At 42.9% G+C, this 16445-nt stretch overlaps 1 protein-coding gene across 2 annotated transcripts in view; it reads left to right on the plus strand.

Moving 5' to 3' along the window:
* The window catches only part of CDC25C (cell division cycle 25C), a 53022-nt gene that overhangs the window by 24734 nt on the left and 11843 nt on the right, over positions 1 to 16445 (plus strand). For both annotated transcript variants that reach the window (XM_075209101.1, XM_075209102.1), the window contains 5 exons: positions 1277 to 1423; positions 12708 to 12797; positions 14321 to 14503; positions 15506 to 15607; positions 16050 to 16112. In XM_075209101.1, the coding sequence (XP_075065202.1) occupies positions 1277 to 1423; positions 12708 to 12797; positions 14321 to 14503; positions 15506 to 15607; positions 16050 to 16112 (585 nt within the window). The remainder of the gene's footprint in view (positions 1 to 1276; positions 1424 to 12707; positions 12798 to 14320; positions 14504 to 15505; positions 15608 to 16049; positions 16113 to 16445) is intronic.

Here is a 16445-nt window from a genome sequence, read left to right on the forward strand (position 1 = left end):
ATGAGCAAAGAAAGCTAAAGAGATTGTCCATATGGTGGTGGGGAATGTGACTATATAGATTGTCCGTGGCATTCCATACTCTGAGAATGTATGTTGATGAAGGTTACAAGCCTTTAATGGGGATGGTGTTCTAAGGGGAACCAATATATAAATGTAGCAAATTGTGAGAAGGTGTCCACTATGGTTTTATGATGGGTAGATAAAAACAAGTGCTTAATTTATTCCAAATTTGCGACTTTGATGGATATAAATTCAGAAGAGCAACCCTTCCCTGATGTTTGGGGAGTTATAGTTGAAAACTAGATGGTTTCCCTTAGTGGAGATAAGGATCAGCCCCACTTAGTACCATTGGTTATTTTAAAATGATTTGCGTGAAAGCCACTGACCACTCTGACCGAGAGAGCAATAGAGCTAGTTAATATCCTTAGTAATCTACCCCTTGAAACCATATTTGGACAGTCTGCTCCATATAACACAAATGGGGTTTGATATTTTAGAGTAATTACATCTGAACTGCTTATTCCTTTGTCTGAAAAATGTCAACTGTCTATTTCACTACTTTCACTGTTCTTTCTTGTAACACGAGCTGCTGAGTTTTCACTATATTGTATTAGCAATCAAAGTCTTGTGATTCAAAACTTAAACATTTGTAGTATAGACAGAGAGAAAACTGCCCTACAAGCATAGTTCCATAAAACATGTGAGGTGCACATGTAGAAAATTAAGATTGTCTTACTTCCCATGCTCTTGAACACATCAATAGAAAACAAATGCTTTTAGTGGTTTTAAAATTGTTGCGGGGAGGGGGGATATCTTAATATTAACAATAACCTATGGGTAATTTCACACAAGCTGAAGAAAAAAAAAAATGCTGTGTTTTTCACTTTGAGAAATGCAGAGTGTCGTAGGAATCGGGAATGTATATAGATAATTAGTTAACTACAGTGTTTAAATACATTATTTTTGCTTCAGTCACAGGAACCTGCCATTTATTTACTTTTTCCTTCTGCATGTAATGTCGCTGTAAATGCCAGGTTCTTGTCACAGTAGAGCTGACCACTTCCTATAGAGCTCTACTTTGCCAGGGAACGTGGTGCCGCTGTGCCAGGGAAATCTTTGCATCTTCTCAAGCCTATATATCATGCTTCTAAACCGTCAAAACAAACAAGAGCACAGCCACTTGTGGGTCCAATAAGACAAATAACGTGAGGTTTTGCTGAAATGTTTAATCCTGTCACAGTGAATGCTGAGCAAGCTGATCTCTTTGTGTCTGCAGGATGACCTCTCTACAGAGGAGGACTCTGAGCTGCATGTTCTGGCTTCACCTATAAATACTTTTCCAGCTTGTGTAGATGAGGACAAAATGGAAAACCTTGATGGGTTCTCTGAATTTTTGGCTATGAATGAAGTAGAGGAGGCTATGGTAAGAATGAAGAAATTTGAACTTTATGCTATGAGATACAAAATCAGTTTATAATAAAATAATTTGAAGTAAGGCAAGTTTTAGAAGGTTATTGGGAAGTCCTGGATTTCCAAGATGCGTTCTACTATCTGTACCAGTCCAAACTGCAATGCTGAATAGCTAGGCTTTTTCCAATATTTATAGGCATGCATGAAAATGTAATCTTAGTGTGTGTGTGTGTGTGTGTATGTATGTATGTATACAACTGAGGGCACAGGTACAGCTTTCAATGGGGTCAAACTATGAAGTCAAAGAGAGGACACAGTCACCTGCTATTTGAGACACACCAACATGAACACAGCGCTTACCCAAGGTGCATTGCACCCAGCCTGGAGAATTCGGTGGCGGCTCAAGGGCTAAATCACCTGGTGGTCCACTGCTCACGGGGCAGGAGGTGAAGCAGGGGTGGACACACCGCTCCTACTTTTCCGGAGATACTATGGCACCCGTAGCTGGTCAAACTTATGTGATTTATTGTGTAGGTAGTAGGTGATACACTCCATGCTTGCGATATGCCAGACAGGGTTCCGAAGGACCTGCATAGAGGGAAGGTTGGGCCCTTTCAATGGTTAGCCATCACGGATTTAACAGCTGCTAGGATGTGGGAGATTAGATTGTTAAAGGGAGTGCTCTCATCAGGTAGGGGGCAAGAGAGAAGGAACATCCAGGGTTCCTTGGTCACATGTTGGTCCTCTCGGTCGTTAATTCCGTTTCTGACCATGTTCCAAAAGGGAGCTAGGCGCAGGCAAGTCCACCATATGTGGAGTATTGTACCACTCTATCACCACAGTTCTTCCAGCAGCTCAGAGTGGATGAAGGTAACATTTTGGAAAGCTTATCAGGCGTATAGTACCACCTGTAGTACAGCTAGTAGGCTGTTTCCTTGATTTGCGTATAGCTGGAGCTTCTGACGATCCTCCTCCCTAATCTCCTCCCAGCAGGTCTCATCTGGGGTGGGTTGTCCCAGGTCTTTCTCCCATTCTCGTTCGTAGCGCCCATGCGAATCAAAGGTGTTCTTTATCAGCCAGTTATAAATTGTAGATTTCATCCCTTGAGTAAGTGGGGAGTGGAGACATAGCTGCTCAAATAAAGTAAGAGCCCGCTGGACATCAAGAGAGGGAAGAGACATAGTGAAATGTCTCTGCCTGCTCTTCTTTGAATTTTTCCAGGTCAAAGTTTCATACTTTTGCTAGAGATCTGAGAGGGAAGCCCTGGTTCCATTAACAACCTGGTCCGAGAACCTTCGTATCCCAGCTCAAATCAATTGGTTAATTTGTGGGGATGAATTCCAAGGGGCAAAGTGTGTTGTTCCAGAGTGGAGTTAAGGGGGAGACAAGGGTGGTGATCTTGTATCTGGCCCGGCATGTGTCCCAAAGACGGGCAAAATTTGAAAGATTGAAGGGAGGAGGCTGCGGGTGGCCAGTCTGCACTGGGCAGGTTCCAGAGTCCAGCTAGGGAGTGGACACCCGTGAGATGTTTTTACATAACTTACTGCCACCAGGCTCAGGAGGGAAGCCAAATATAACTTGATATCTGGGAAGCCCCTGCCCCCTTGAGCCCTTTGTTTCTTGAGTACCGTCACAAAGGTTCTAGTGGGGCTTACCCCACCAGATGAACTTCAGAAAAGAGGTATGCAAGTCCCAAAACACAGTCGGGTACTTTCACCGGAATGGTCTGGAACAGATATAGCAGTTTGGGGATCAGAATCATCTTAACGGCGATGATCCTCCCCAGTCAGGACATATCCCTGCCACACCCCAAGATCGCGTTTGATTCTGGCTAGGAGGTGGGGGAAGTTTTCTTGTTATAGCATGTTATATGAAGAGCTGATGGAAATAACAAGATATTTAATCTTGCGTGTCTGCCAGTGTAGGGTAAAATTAGCTTGGAGGGGGGTTATGGAGGAGCATGGCCTCAGATGTAGATAAGTTGATTTTATAGCCCAATAGGGAGCTATATTCATCCATAACCTGGTACGAGGGTAGGGAGTCCTGGGTGTTTGTGAGGAAGAGGAGGATATCATCGGTAAAGTGTGGGATTTTGACTTTTCGGAGGCCCTCCTCCACAACCTTAATGGTAGAGTTCTGCTGAATCATCAATGCCAAGGATTCAATAACTAAAGTGAAAACTAAGGGTGACAGGGGGCAGCCTTGTCACGTCCTGTTGGAGAGAGAGATTGGGTAAGATATTAAACCATTAACCAAGAACCTGGCTGATAGGAAGTTATATAATGCAGATACACCAGTCAAGAATTCAGCCGAGAAGCCATATGCCTTCAGAGCATGAAGCATAAAGTCCCATGAGATCCAATCAAATGCCTTCTCGTCATCTAAAGAGAGCAGCATGGCCAGGAAACGTCTCGGATTAATGATCTGAACTGGATGTATCGCCCTGCGGGTGTTTTATCCCTGGGATGAACCCTACCTGGTTGTAGTGGATCAGTTCCAGGTGGCCAGGATCTTGCCATATAGGTTGACATCCACGTTGAGGAGGGAGAGAGGACGATAACTCGTGCAGGCGCAGAGGTCCTCCAACGATAGAGACCTGGAAGAAGATTACTATTTGTCTGTGTGTGGAGGAGTTTTTCTAGAGGCTCCCTCCACACTTGGTGCTTTCCAGAGCAGGAATTTTCACGCCGGTACTCAGCAGTGCACAGTGAAGTCCTGTCAGAGACTATAGACACTCCGTTGGCAATTTTTTTGGGTCTGTCTGACTCCCTATCTCTGCAATTGATCATCCTTCAGCCCCCCTGTGGGGGTTTTTGATATTATAACTTTTCTCATATGCTTCATATAGGAAATTGTTGTTTTCTGTTGGACACTTAGTTTTATCATAGAAATCTCTAAGCAAATAGTCAGACATCACTATTTCATATAGCGACCCCTAATTCTTTTACTGCTTTTGGGCATTAGCCAGGGACAAGACAAGTACTTTTATTTCTCTTTCATCCAGTCTGGGGGTCACTGCTACCATGGGTTGTGGAGGGGAGCTCGGGAGTTGGCACCTAGCTAGTTAACGTTGGCAACTGCTGACAGACCCCTCCCCTCTACAATCCCTCTGTCACCTCCCAGTTTTTTTTTTCTAGGTGCCCAAGGAGTTGGGCTGCTATATTAAGTGCTAGTGTTAATTTATATTTCATTTTTTTAATTTATTTTTTTCTAACTTTTTTAATATTTTTACTTTACAGGGACTTTTATTTTGAAGGCAGACCTGGCAGTGTGTTCTACCATAGAGAACACACTCCCATAACCGCAGCGCAGACACGGCTCTGTCAGATGAGAGCCGAGGGCTCTCACTGGCACAGTCCTGGGTGTCTCTCCAGACCGCTGTCACTCTCAGCCTCCCTGATAACCGGCGCTGCCACTGCGGCCATAGAGCGCCAGTTATCGGATCACCGGTGGCCATCTTGGATTCGGAGGAAACTGTGGCTGAGGAGACTAAAAGGCGCAAGAAGGGGACATGACCAAGATCCCCTTCAAAAATAGGAGGGGGCAACGGGGTCAGAACCGCTGAAGGAGACCTCAGTATTTGTGAGGTTATTACTCTTCCATTTTATATAAAAATATATATATATATATAATCACAACAATAGATATATAGTGGCGCTATATACCACATCGGTAAATATGACAAAAATAATCATACACTTAATAGTGTCTGCATTGGTCAAAATAATAATAGTCCCAATAATGTCCAAAATCACTTAACTCATGTATGAGTGGCAGCCACACAGAAGCCTGTATCCAGATGGTCAATCCAGAAGAAATTAGTCACTGAAACAAAGCACATGCAGAGCGCCTCATAGTGTAATTCCAGGGTAATAGAAGACCAAAGGTGTATATATATGCGTACCGTCAAATTGCAGAAAAAAACGGACATAGCATAATACTGTTATATATATATATATATATATATATATATATATATATATATATATATATATAATGCACCACGTTAAGCTATTATCACCACTGAAACTTAGAAGGATGTGATTTCCAATATTAACCCACTTTCATAGATAATTTTCTGGATATTAGAAGGATGTGATTTCCAATATTAGCCTAATTTCATAGATGATAATATGCTAGAGCCATGGAAGCATGGGCGGAGCAGCTGGAAGAGGCCTTGCAGAACTCGGAATTACTTCCCCTAGCTTTACATTTGAAAGAGGCATCTGGGTATCTTTGAGGCAGCTCAGAACACAGCGTCTGTGTCTTCCTCTAGTCGGGCTGCGGCAATTTCAGCAAGTAGAACCTTATGGATGAAATCCTGGGAGGCGGCTTAGAAATCTAGAAAATCCCTAGAAACCATTCCCTTTTCAGCATCAAGTTTGTTCTGCCCAGAGTTAGACAGTATGATTTCTCAGGCAACGAGTGGCAAAAGCACCTTTTTGCCAGTGAACATGGGCAGAGCCTGGACCCCCACGTTTTGGCTCATTTAGGCAGTCCTTTCGGGGGACCTCCTTTCCTAGGTGCCAGTCATCCAGGGGCAGACAACCGAATTATAGAGGTTTCTCAGTCAGAGGTAGGTCCTGTTTCACAGCTAGATGTCAGGCCTCCAAGGCTCAGGAGAAGCCTGTGTCCTGACTGCCACTCTACTCACCAGGAGGTGGCAACAGTGGGGGGACGTCTGTCTCTTTTTCCAGAACAGTGGACAGCGTCCTCTCAGGATCCTTTGATTCAGGGCATTATATCAAGGGGGTACATGATAGACTTGCTGGATCCTGTTCCACATCGTTTCTTTGTAACCCCGCTACCCCGAGATCCACAGAGAAGACAGGCGATACAGAGTTGCGTCGCCTCTCTTCTTTCGGCAAGAGTTATTTGCAGGGTCCCAGAAAGGGAAAGGTTTTTATTCAAATCTTTTTCTTGTCAGGAAGCCGGACGGTTCCTTTCGACCCATCTTAAACCTAAAGAACCTCAATGTGCACTTACGAGTGGACAAATTTCGTATGGAGTCACTAAGGTCAGTAATAAACGGCTTGGAAAGGAGTCAGTTTATGGCTGCCATAGACATAAAGGTCTCATACCTCCACGTTCCTATTTGGAGCCGTCATCCGTCTCTCCTGAGATTCTCGGTGGGGGCCTCCCACTATCAGTTTCGGGCTCTACCCTTCGGCCTCTCCACGGCTCCAAGGGTTTTCACGAAGATCATGTCGGTAATGGCAGCTTGTTTTCACTTAAAGGGAGTTCAGGTGGTGCCCTACTTAGATGATCTGCTCATCAAATCCACTTCAGAGATTTGCTTACAACAGCACTTATCCCTCACCATAGCTTTCCTCGAGAGCCATGGGTGGTTAATAAGCTTAAAGAAATCCCAGGTGGTTCCGTGCCAACGCATGATCTTTTTGGGACTCATCATGGACACCAAACAACAAAAGATGTTTCTGCCAGAAGAGAAAATCAGATTGGTTCAGAGGATAACATCTCAGGTCTTGTCCTCTCCCAGTCCTTCAATCCACTTGTGCATGCGTCTTCTAGGGAAGACTGTGGCCTCCTTCGAGATGATCCCCTTCGATCGTGCTTATTCCCAGTGCTTCCAGTGGAACCTCTTGACAAAATGGTCAGGATCCCACCTACATTTGGATCGCCAGAAGATCTCTGTCCCCGGATGCAAGAAATTCGCTTCAGTGGTGGCTGATTCAGGATCACATGTCGGTGGGCAGGTCCTTTGCTCCATGGTCATGGATCATAGTCAACACAGAGGCCAGCCTGAAAGGTTGGGGGGCTGTAGCCCTTCATCTCCGGCTCCAGGGGCTTTGGTCAGTTCAGGAGTCCACCCTATCCATCAACACGTTAGAGTTGAAAGCAATTCTTCTGGCTCTTCGGGGGGCCCAAACCCTTCTTCAGGGACATCCAGTCAATGTTCAGTCTGACAATGCCACTGCTGTGGCATATGTCAACAGACAAGGAACAGCAGTGCTGGTATCAGCTCAGATATTTGCTTGGGTGGAACAATGTGTTCCAGCAATCTCGGCAGTGTTCATTCCAGGAATAAAAAACTGGGAGGCCGATTTATCTCGGTCGCAATGCGATGATGCCAGGGGAGTGGCCCCTTCATCTGGAAGTCTTTCAGTCTCTAGTTCAGAGGTGTGGGGTCTTCCGGATATAGATCTCATGGCCTCCAGACACAACAGAAAGGTTCCCAGGTTTTGCGCAAGGGCAAGAGACTCCTTAACAGTAGCAGTGGATGCAGATGGGATTTCAGGTTGGGATATCTGTTTCCCATTCCCATTCTTCCTCGAGTACTCAGACGGATGAAGCAGAGCAGTCTGCCAGTAATTTTGATAGCACATGCATGGTCACGTCGAGTGTGGTACGTGGACATAATCTCCATGGCGGTAGGGCAAGAACATCGTCTTCCGTCGCGAGACGGTCTTCTGCAAGGTCCTTTTTGTCACCAGGATTTACCTCGGCTGAATTTAACGGCATGGCTGTTGAAGCCAGGCTCTGGAGGGCTAGGTGGGTTTTTTTCCCCCCAGTGTAGTGAACACTCTGCTGCGAGCTCGGAAGCCTGTTTCAGCTCGCATTTATCGTATTTGGCGAGCCTATATCAGATGGTGTGAAAAGAAGTCTTGTCTCGCATCCTCTTTTCGTTTCCCTCGATTATTGGCATTTCTTCAGGATGGTCTGGAAGCGGGTCTCCGTTTAGGCTCCTTAAGGGTTCAGGTATCGACGCCTTCAGTTTTCTTTCACCTGGAGTTAGCAGATTTGACAGACATCAAGACTTTTCTTCAGGGAGTCTTACATATTCAGCCTCCCTACGTTCTGCCTACAGCACCATGGGATCTTAACCTGGTACTTGAGATGCTTACAGATCCCCCTTTTGAACCATTACTTGCGGCAGATTTAAGGTCTCTGACCTGGAAAGTCGTCTTTCTTTTAGCGATTGCATCTGCACGCAGAGTTTTAGTTAGGAGCTCTGTCTTGTCGAGAACCATATTTGGTTTTTCACGAGGACAGAGCAGTATTAAGAAGTCTCCTTTCCTTTATTCCGAAGGTTGGTTCGGCCACATAGTCTTCTAAAAAGACTGATTCCCTCTTTGTTCTATATGATTCCCAAAAGAGGGGTTGACCGGCCTCCTAGCAGACCATTGTGCCTTGGATCAAGTCCGTGATCAGGCATGCTTATTCTGTGGGGGTGTCTTGGGCCGCGCGCCATGGAGCTTCAGCAAATCAATTGTCTGGCGACCACCTGGTCCTCTGTGCATACCTTCACAAAGTTCTATCAGTTTGTGTGTGCGTTGGCTGACGCAGGGTTTGACCACAATGTTTTGCGGACCGGACTATCTGAGAGTTCCCTCCCTTAGAGAGCTGCTTTGGTATATCCCACGAGGATTTATGTACTTACGTTGAATCTTTCTCTGAATCCATCTGGGGACACTGCTTTCCCTCTCTTTTGCTCTTCTGCTATGTGGTCTTGGTTGGTTGCTCTCTTCCTTGGGGCTTTTGTTTTACACTGAGGATAGTAGGGGTTGCAGAGGGAAGGAGTCGGCAGCAAGTTTAGTTTAACTATTTAAGTGCCAACTCCTCTGCGCCCTCATACAACCCCATTGTAGCAGTGTCCCCAGATGGATTCAGAGAGAAGAGTATGTACTTGCGTTAATTCTCTATTTCCTCCAATGATATTTCTTGTTCAATAAGGGAGCTTGGGGAGTTTTGCACGTTTCAGTAAGTCTGCCATGGTGTATGCAGGCGGTACACCTCCGGTGTTCAGACTGTCTGAATTGTACAGTTTGGAGTAGAACCTCTGGAACCTGCGACTGATCAGGTCAGGGCTATAAATGGGGGAACCATAGGCAGATCTCAATGCTATGATGTTATTTCGGGAGCCTTTGCTCTTCAGCCTAGCAGCCAAAATCCTATTCACCTTGTCTCCCTTCTTGTAAAACATCTGCTTCAGCCGTTTCAGGGCCTTAGCAGTGTATTCCGAGAGAAGGAGATTCAGGTCAGATAGCGCCCTGTGAGGTTTGGTCAAGGTGGCGAAAATATAGGCGACAGTTGATGTTGTCGCTTTAGGATTTGGATAGCTAGTGACATATGTTTAAAGGTGGATAATTAAGACATGAGGCCATGCTTATAAGGCGGCCCCACACCACCGCCTTATGGGCTTCCCAGAGGATCGCAGGGGGCATGTCTGGAAGATCGTTCAAATGAAAATACTCTTCAAGGGTAGTCCATGTTTTAGTGTGGATTGCAGATTGTGGAGGATAGTCATTTAGATGCCATGTTGAGGGACGGGGTCGAGCGACTATATCTGATAGGTTGACTGATATGCAGTCCCTTTTTTTTATTCTCTCCCTAGCAAAGATACAGTGAGATGAGAAGCACTGCCTAGGTGAATGCTTCCCGAGCTTTTTTCTCTAAGACCAACCCCATTTTGATTTGCTACCTTACGGGGGATAGCATGGCTAAAAAGTTAGAGGTCACCCTTAAGTCTGTTTACTCTGAAGCAGGGGCCTACCTTAGACTCACTGTTAGCTTTGGTCAGTTAGACTGTGGAGAAATGGTTGTTGCACTTGGCAGAGGGTCTGCATTCTAGCAGATCCTGAGTGGACTTGCTCACTGCACTGCAACATGCTTGGGGGGCTTCTGAATGTCTGGGAGAAGCCTCCATCGTTGCTTGGTCATTTGGGCTCAGATTCAGCCTCAGCAGTCTTAGCCTGCTGTGTCCTCTTGTTTAGGGCTTGGGAAACGGACATAGAGTCCTTAAGGACTTGTTCTCCTCTGGAGAGGTTTTTGTTCATTTTTGAACTGGATAGGGTTATTTTCCTGGCCACAGGAGGAAAGCGCATTCCTTTCTCTCTCTTTATGCTCTCCGACCTAGTGTCTGTTACTTCTTTTTTTTTTTCTCCTTGAGATGGTGAGGAATTAGACCTCTATTGAGCAAACATCCACTGCTCGAGGATATCAGTCTTTGACAGTTAGACGTCTAGTTCCCAAGCTACAGCCAAACAGTCAGCATGGTTACCAACTCTGGATCTCTGGTGGTGGTAGCAGTCTACATTTCTTCTGGGGCTGGAAGTTCAACAGAAGCCTGGGTAATGGGAACAGGAGTAGTGGTTCCCATCCTGAAAGAGTAAAAGGACTGGACCTTCTCCTTGGGACCATGGCATGCTGGTTGAGCCACATGGATTGCAAGCACTCCTGGACAGGGAATTCACAGGCATTGCTAGTACATGCCATGTCGATACACTAGGACTTCCATCTGATTTATCTGTTCCCTCCGGTAGTAATGCTTCTGTAGTACACCTGAAGGTATTAGAGAGGGTACTTTAGGTGTTACTGGTATCACCGATCTGACCAAGATGGTCACAGTATGTTTTTTATATTTGTTTAATATTCTTCTAAATTTGTAAGGCGCCACAGTGCTTCGCAGTGCCGTACAGTAGGGAAAACAGTACATACATAAAATGGGACATACAAAGTAGACAAAATAAATACAGACATGAAAACAAAGGGTTTGAAGGACTCTGCTCATTAGAGAGCTTACATTCTAAGTGGAAGAGGGCACAGCTGAAGCAAGAGGAGTAAATGTGTTTAAGTGGAGATTAGGATAGTTTTGAGGGTGCATTAGTGTGAATAGTGTTATTGAGGATAAGGTCACCTCTTAAAAAAAAAAATTAAATAAAAAAAAATATATATATATATATATATATATATATATATATATATATATATATATATATATACATACATATATACACGCGCGCGCGCTCTAACAAAAGAACAAGCAGGGCGCCTCTAAGTGTAATATCAAATATACAACGTGGAATAGAGCAATAGCATGCGTACCGTGAGGTAGACAGCGATGGGTCTTTAGGAGATAGTGGAGTAGTCTTTACTGTGCTTGTAGTCCTCCAGATCTCCACCGATCAGTACAATAATGCAGAAAAAAAAACAGACATAGTATAACACTAATATTCTTAATAAGGGCAATATCACCAAATTCCCCACAGTCCTATGGGGTGTGTGGGATTGATGTCCCAAATTACTGATTTACAGGACACCCATATGAGTACAGAAAAACGTCAGAATCTGCGTACCAGATATCATGAAGTGTCCCACTTCTGAAGGATATTAAAACGTGTGCAACACCAATGACTCCCAGGTATAGGGGTTTACATCTAGCAAAGGCTGGCTGTAGATGTAAACCCCTATACCTGGGAGTCATTGGTGTTGCACACGTTTTAATATCCTTCAGAAGTGGGACACTTCATGATATCTGGTACGCAGATTCTGACGTTTTTTCTGTACTCATATGGGGGTCCTGTAAATCAGTAATTTGGGACATCAATCCCACACACCCCATAGGACTGTGGGGAATTTGGTGATATTGCCCTTAAGAATATTAGTGTTATACTATGTCTGTTTTTTTTTCTGCATTATTGTACTGATCGGTGGAGATCTGGAGGACTACAAGCACAGTAAAGACTACTCCACTATCTCCTAAAGACCCATCGCTGTCTACCTCACGGTACGCATGCTATTGCTCTATTCCACGTTGTATATTTGATATTACACTCCGAGGCGCCCTGCTTGTTCTTTTGTTACAGCATTCCATTTCATCCGGACTACCCACCTGATTTCAGGCTACCGAGGCTGCCACTCTTATAAGAGTTAAGTGATTGTTTATGTACTGTGGATGTGGGACTGAAGTTATATATTATACATTGTATATTTATACATATTTGTTCTATTTTACCAATCTGAAGTGGTCACACTGTGGTGATCAGCGCCAGATATATCTTTATTTTCTTGTGTTATATATATATATATATATATATATATATATATATATATATATATATATATATATATATATATATATATATATATATATATATCTTATCCTTGATAACACTATTCACACTAATGCACTATATATTTATTCTCACTATAAATCTTAATATGGTTTATATTTTGATTTGAGAACATTTTCACTCCTATGTTAAATCATTATTAGTTCCTTTAACCAAGTTGCTAGGATATGAGAAAATCTTCTAAAACAAGGAATAAAAAACTGTTGACTTGTATACGTGTTGTGTGACTGTTTTTTGCTGAACAGTGAAGAAAGTTATACACATTTTTTACTTTTTAAATAAGCTGCCTTGGAGGGCATAGTGAAACGAGCATTTTATTGTCATGCTTTTTCTATGAAAAATGTACATTTTTGTTTTCAGATATACTTTAAAATGTATTGCATTTTCATCTACTATTAACAAATTAATATATTTGCTGTCTAGAATTCATCCACTGCGGCTGCTAATTTATCCTCTTCTATGGCTGTCTTACTATCTGGACCTTTCCTGAATCAGGATGTTGATGTTGGAAATGTAAGTAAAGCTAGAATTTTATCCTACACAATTTATTATTTCTATGTTGCTTCGTTACATATTTGTATATGACATATCTTTTAATAGTATATATTGTAATTGAATGCATTGCCCATAGTGTTGCCAGGGAAAGTAACTTATGTTTGGTCTTCTGAAAAACTGTTTGACACTTTTGAGCAGTCTTGCAAAGTTCTACAGATTTATTTATTATTTTTATTTATTTTTTTATTATGGCAGCTGAAATACAAGCATGCATAATATATTCTAAATTAAACAGAATGTTTCTTAATTTACACACATCATTAATCATCTGTACAGTTTTGGTTCCTAGCTGAGCTCCTATTTTAAGCTAGGGCATTGAAGTAGATGCTAGTGTTGTACTCTTTCACGTCCAGAATTCTGAATAGAAGAAAGTAAATGCTGTCTGCTTCATGAGAGGAAGAATTTTTATACGAAGCATGGATCAAGCCTTAATTGTGGGTTCAGGTTTTCCACAGGTTGCATTCTCTATTTTATTCTCTTTGGTGAAGCTACAGTGAGATGGGAAGCTCCGCCTTAGGTAGATGCTTTAGTAGGGATAGCATGGATAGAAAGATAGAGGTACCTCTTTAAAATTGGTTTATACGGCAACAAGGGCCTACTTTAGACCCATCTTCGCTGTGACTTGGGCTTATTAGAATGTGGAAAGATGGTTGTTGCAATTGGCAGAGGGTTTTACTCACTTTAATGTAGCATTTCTGGAAGGCTTTTAAATATCTGGGAGAAGCTGCCATCGTTGCAGGGTTAATTTGGGCTTGGATTCAGCCTCCATAGTCTTGGCATGCTGTGCCCTCTTGTTTAGTTCTTTGGAGGTGGATAAAGGAATCTGGAGTCCTTGTCTGGAGAAGTTTGTGTTTGGTCTTGGACTGGACAGAGTTATTTCCCTGGCCACTGTGGGTTTTCCCCCTGTTCATGCTTCAAACCTAGGGGCCCAAGTTTTTTGTTTTTTTAAACCGGCATGACAGGCCGGTAATCAACTTGAGGTCTCACGTGGTGACAGCCGCATGCATTTCTTCCACGGCAGGTGGTTAGTTTTCACCACAGAGGGTTGAGTTACGGGAACAAGAGTAGAGATTCCAATCCTGGCAAATCAAAAGGATTTGATTCCAGTGAGAGATTTAAACTGGTAAGAATTCCCCACTCCTCATTTTCCACTCACTATCACTCCAGTACCAAAACATGGTTTTATAGAATTTTCATTAAAAAAAATGTATCCGGTTATTACAATGGCCTCAAAATTTTCAACACAATTTCTCTATTGGATTTCTAGCAATTTAAGGATTGGTGTGATGGCAAAGTGATCATAAGCTCAAGCTATGCGTGTACTGTAAGACTCTAACTGTGGACACCTGACACCTGCAAAGGTTTTATGTGTAGTGTCCCTTCCTAAAATTTCTTCTTTCTGAGCATTGGTTTCTTCCATACCATTGTTGTAGTTTAATAGAATATAAGCAAAAGGAATTTCTATGTTTTCCATTGTGTAGGTATCTATAAACCGAAGTCGCCTTTACCGATCACCATCTATGCCAGAGAAACTAGACCGTCCTATGTTAAAGAGACAAGTGAGACCTCAAAATGATGACACTCCTGTTAAGGTGAAAAGAAAGCGCAGTACAGCTAGTCCCTTCCAGCCAGATGCAGAAGAGAACAGTCAGCCAAGAAGACGGGTGAGAAAATGCTCAGCTGCTCGTTATGGGGATCCTGCAAACCCCAAAGAAATAAAAATATAACTGCACTCATGAGCTATGCTGTAAACATCAACTTATAAAAACAATGAATTAGATTTGTTTGATAAACTGAATACAGTGTTTTTATTAAAATATAAATCAAGCATTATAAAACCACTACCACACTTGAGCTCAGTAGCCTCTGGGTTGGACTCTGAGCGTTTCTTAATGCAGCCGGAATAAAAATATGGCAGTCAACCAGAACAGAGTATAACACTTTCAAGTTGATACCACTAAATCGGAATAACCACTATGGGGTCTCCCTGCATATGCAGCACAAAACTATGCCAGATTGGGCTGGTCACTCTATAACTGGGAGACCAGCAGCAATGGCGTCCTTCTCTCATAATATGAAACCAGAAACCAGCCCCAGCACAGGGTGAGATGTCATGTTCTAGATGAGCCTAGTCTGGCATCCCCTGGTTCTGGCTTCAGGTTTTGCAGGGGTATTCAATACTTGTAGTCCTCTTGCTTTAGCAGTAACAAACCCAGGCTATAGTACTGGTGTTCACTTATTTTGGGGAGGAGCCATGTCAATTCTTTGCACCAAGCCCTTGGAGGGGGGGTGTGCAAGGAGGCATATCAGGAGATGTGGCCTAGGTGGACTTGACCACATGTCCTTTGGGATTGCTACACTTATGTGTACATGCACCAAGTCTACTTGTGTTTGTGGGCCATGAGCCGCCTTTCTGGCATAGAAGGCTACATGTGCAAGTTATGCTTAATTCTAAACTAAATCTATCTGCATTATACCATGCATGCGCATAGTGGCAATGCAGATTTTTGCTGCTTGCCACTGGATTTACACATCCAGCTCTGAAACAAGACCTCAATATTTTGTTACATTCATTGCTTTTGATGTCCCTATTTCACAGATATATCCAATATTGTTGCTATTATATCAAATATTATATTACACACACTATTACTGCCTGCTTTTAGTGTACCACTCTGAAGAAGACACTCTCCTTATGTGATGTGGATATAACTAAAGCTTTGGATGCGGATTATAGTCACAGACAGCTAATTGGAGACTTTTCAAAGGTGATATTATGTACACTAATAGTATTTCTGTATTTGTAGAGAAATTTTCATTTATCTTGCATACCAGAATTATTTAAAAGTTAGTGACACGTGCCATAATACAAAATGGATGCTGTTTGCTATTTCTGTAGTTTCGTTTTGTTTTGTTTTTTTGTTTTTTTTATAGTAAATGTAAAAGCGTTTGCTTACAGGGATCCATAGTATGTATGCATCTCCTCTTGCGCCTTAGCGTTCCCTCCTTTGTCAAGCAGAAACAAAAGCATAGCACAGATGGATCTCATATGTCCTTATGAATAGCACCAAAACATTAAGTGTCTCCAAGCTGGTTTTTTCTGTGTTTTGTTTTTAATTACATATTCCTGACACATTTCAGAACATTACTAGTAATTAAAGCCGATTACAGTTTAAATTTGGTGTTTCTGTGAAACTCTATCTCCTGCAGATTTACGCTTTGCCTACTGTGACTGGACGTCATCAAGATCTCCGCTACATCACAGCTGAGACTGTAAGTATAAGTTTCACAGAAAATTAGTTGTGTATGAGCAGATAAAGTCTTGCTCATTTTTCAATGAGGCTTCACATACTGAGCAAAAGTTGCCTGTCTTACACTGATAAGCCCCAAGTCATGTGATATTCACTGTCATGATTGGTGAAGGTTGTGAGGGTGCATTAGTGTGAATAGTATTATTGGGGAAAAGGTAAGCTCTAAAAAAGAGGTGCGTTTTCAGAGAGTCTAAAGATTTTAAGGCTGTAGGGAAGCATGATTGAGCGTGGTAGGGAATTCCAAAAGGGGGAAGCAGCACGGGAGAAGTCTTGTAGGCAGGAGCAAAAGGTTATT

Source organism: Mixophyes fleayi, chromosome 4 (assembly GCF_038048845.1).
Source record: "Mixophyes fleayi isolate aMixFle1 chromosome 4, aMixFle1.hap1, whole genome shotgun sequence".
In the NCBI taxonomy this organism is placed as follows: Eukaryota; Metazoa; Chordata; class Amphibia; order Anura; family Limnodynastidae; genus Mixophyes; species Mixophyes fleayi.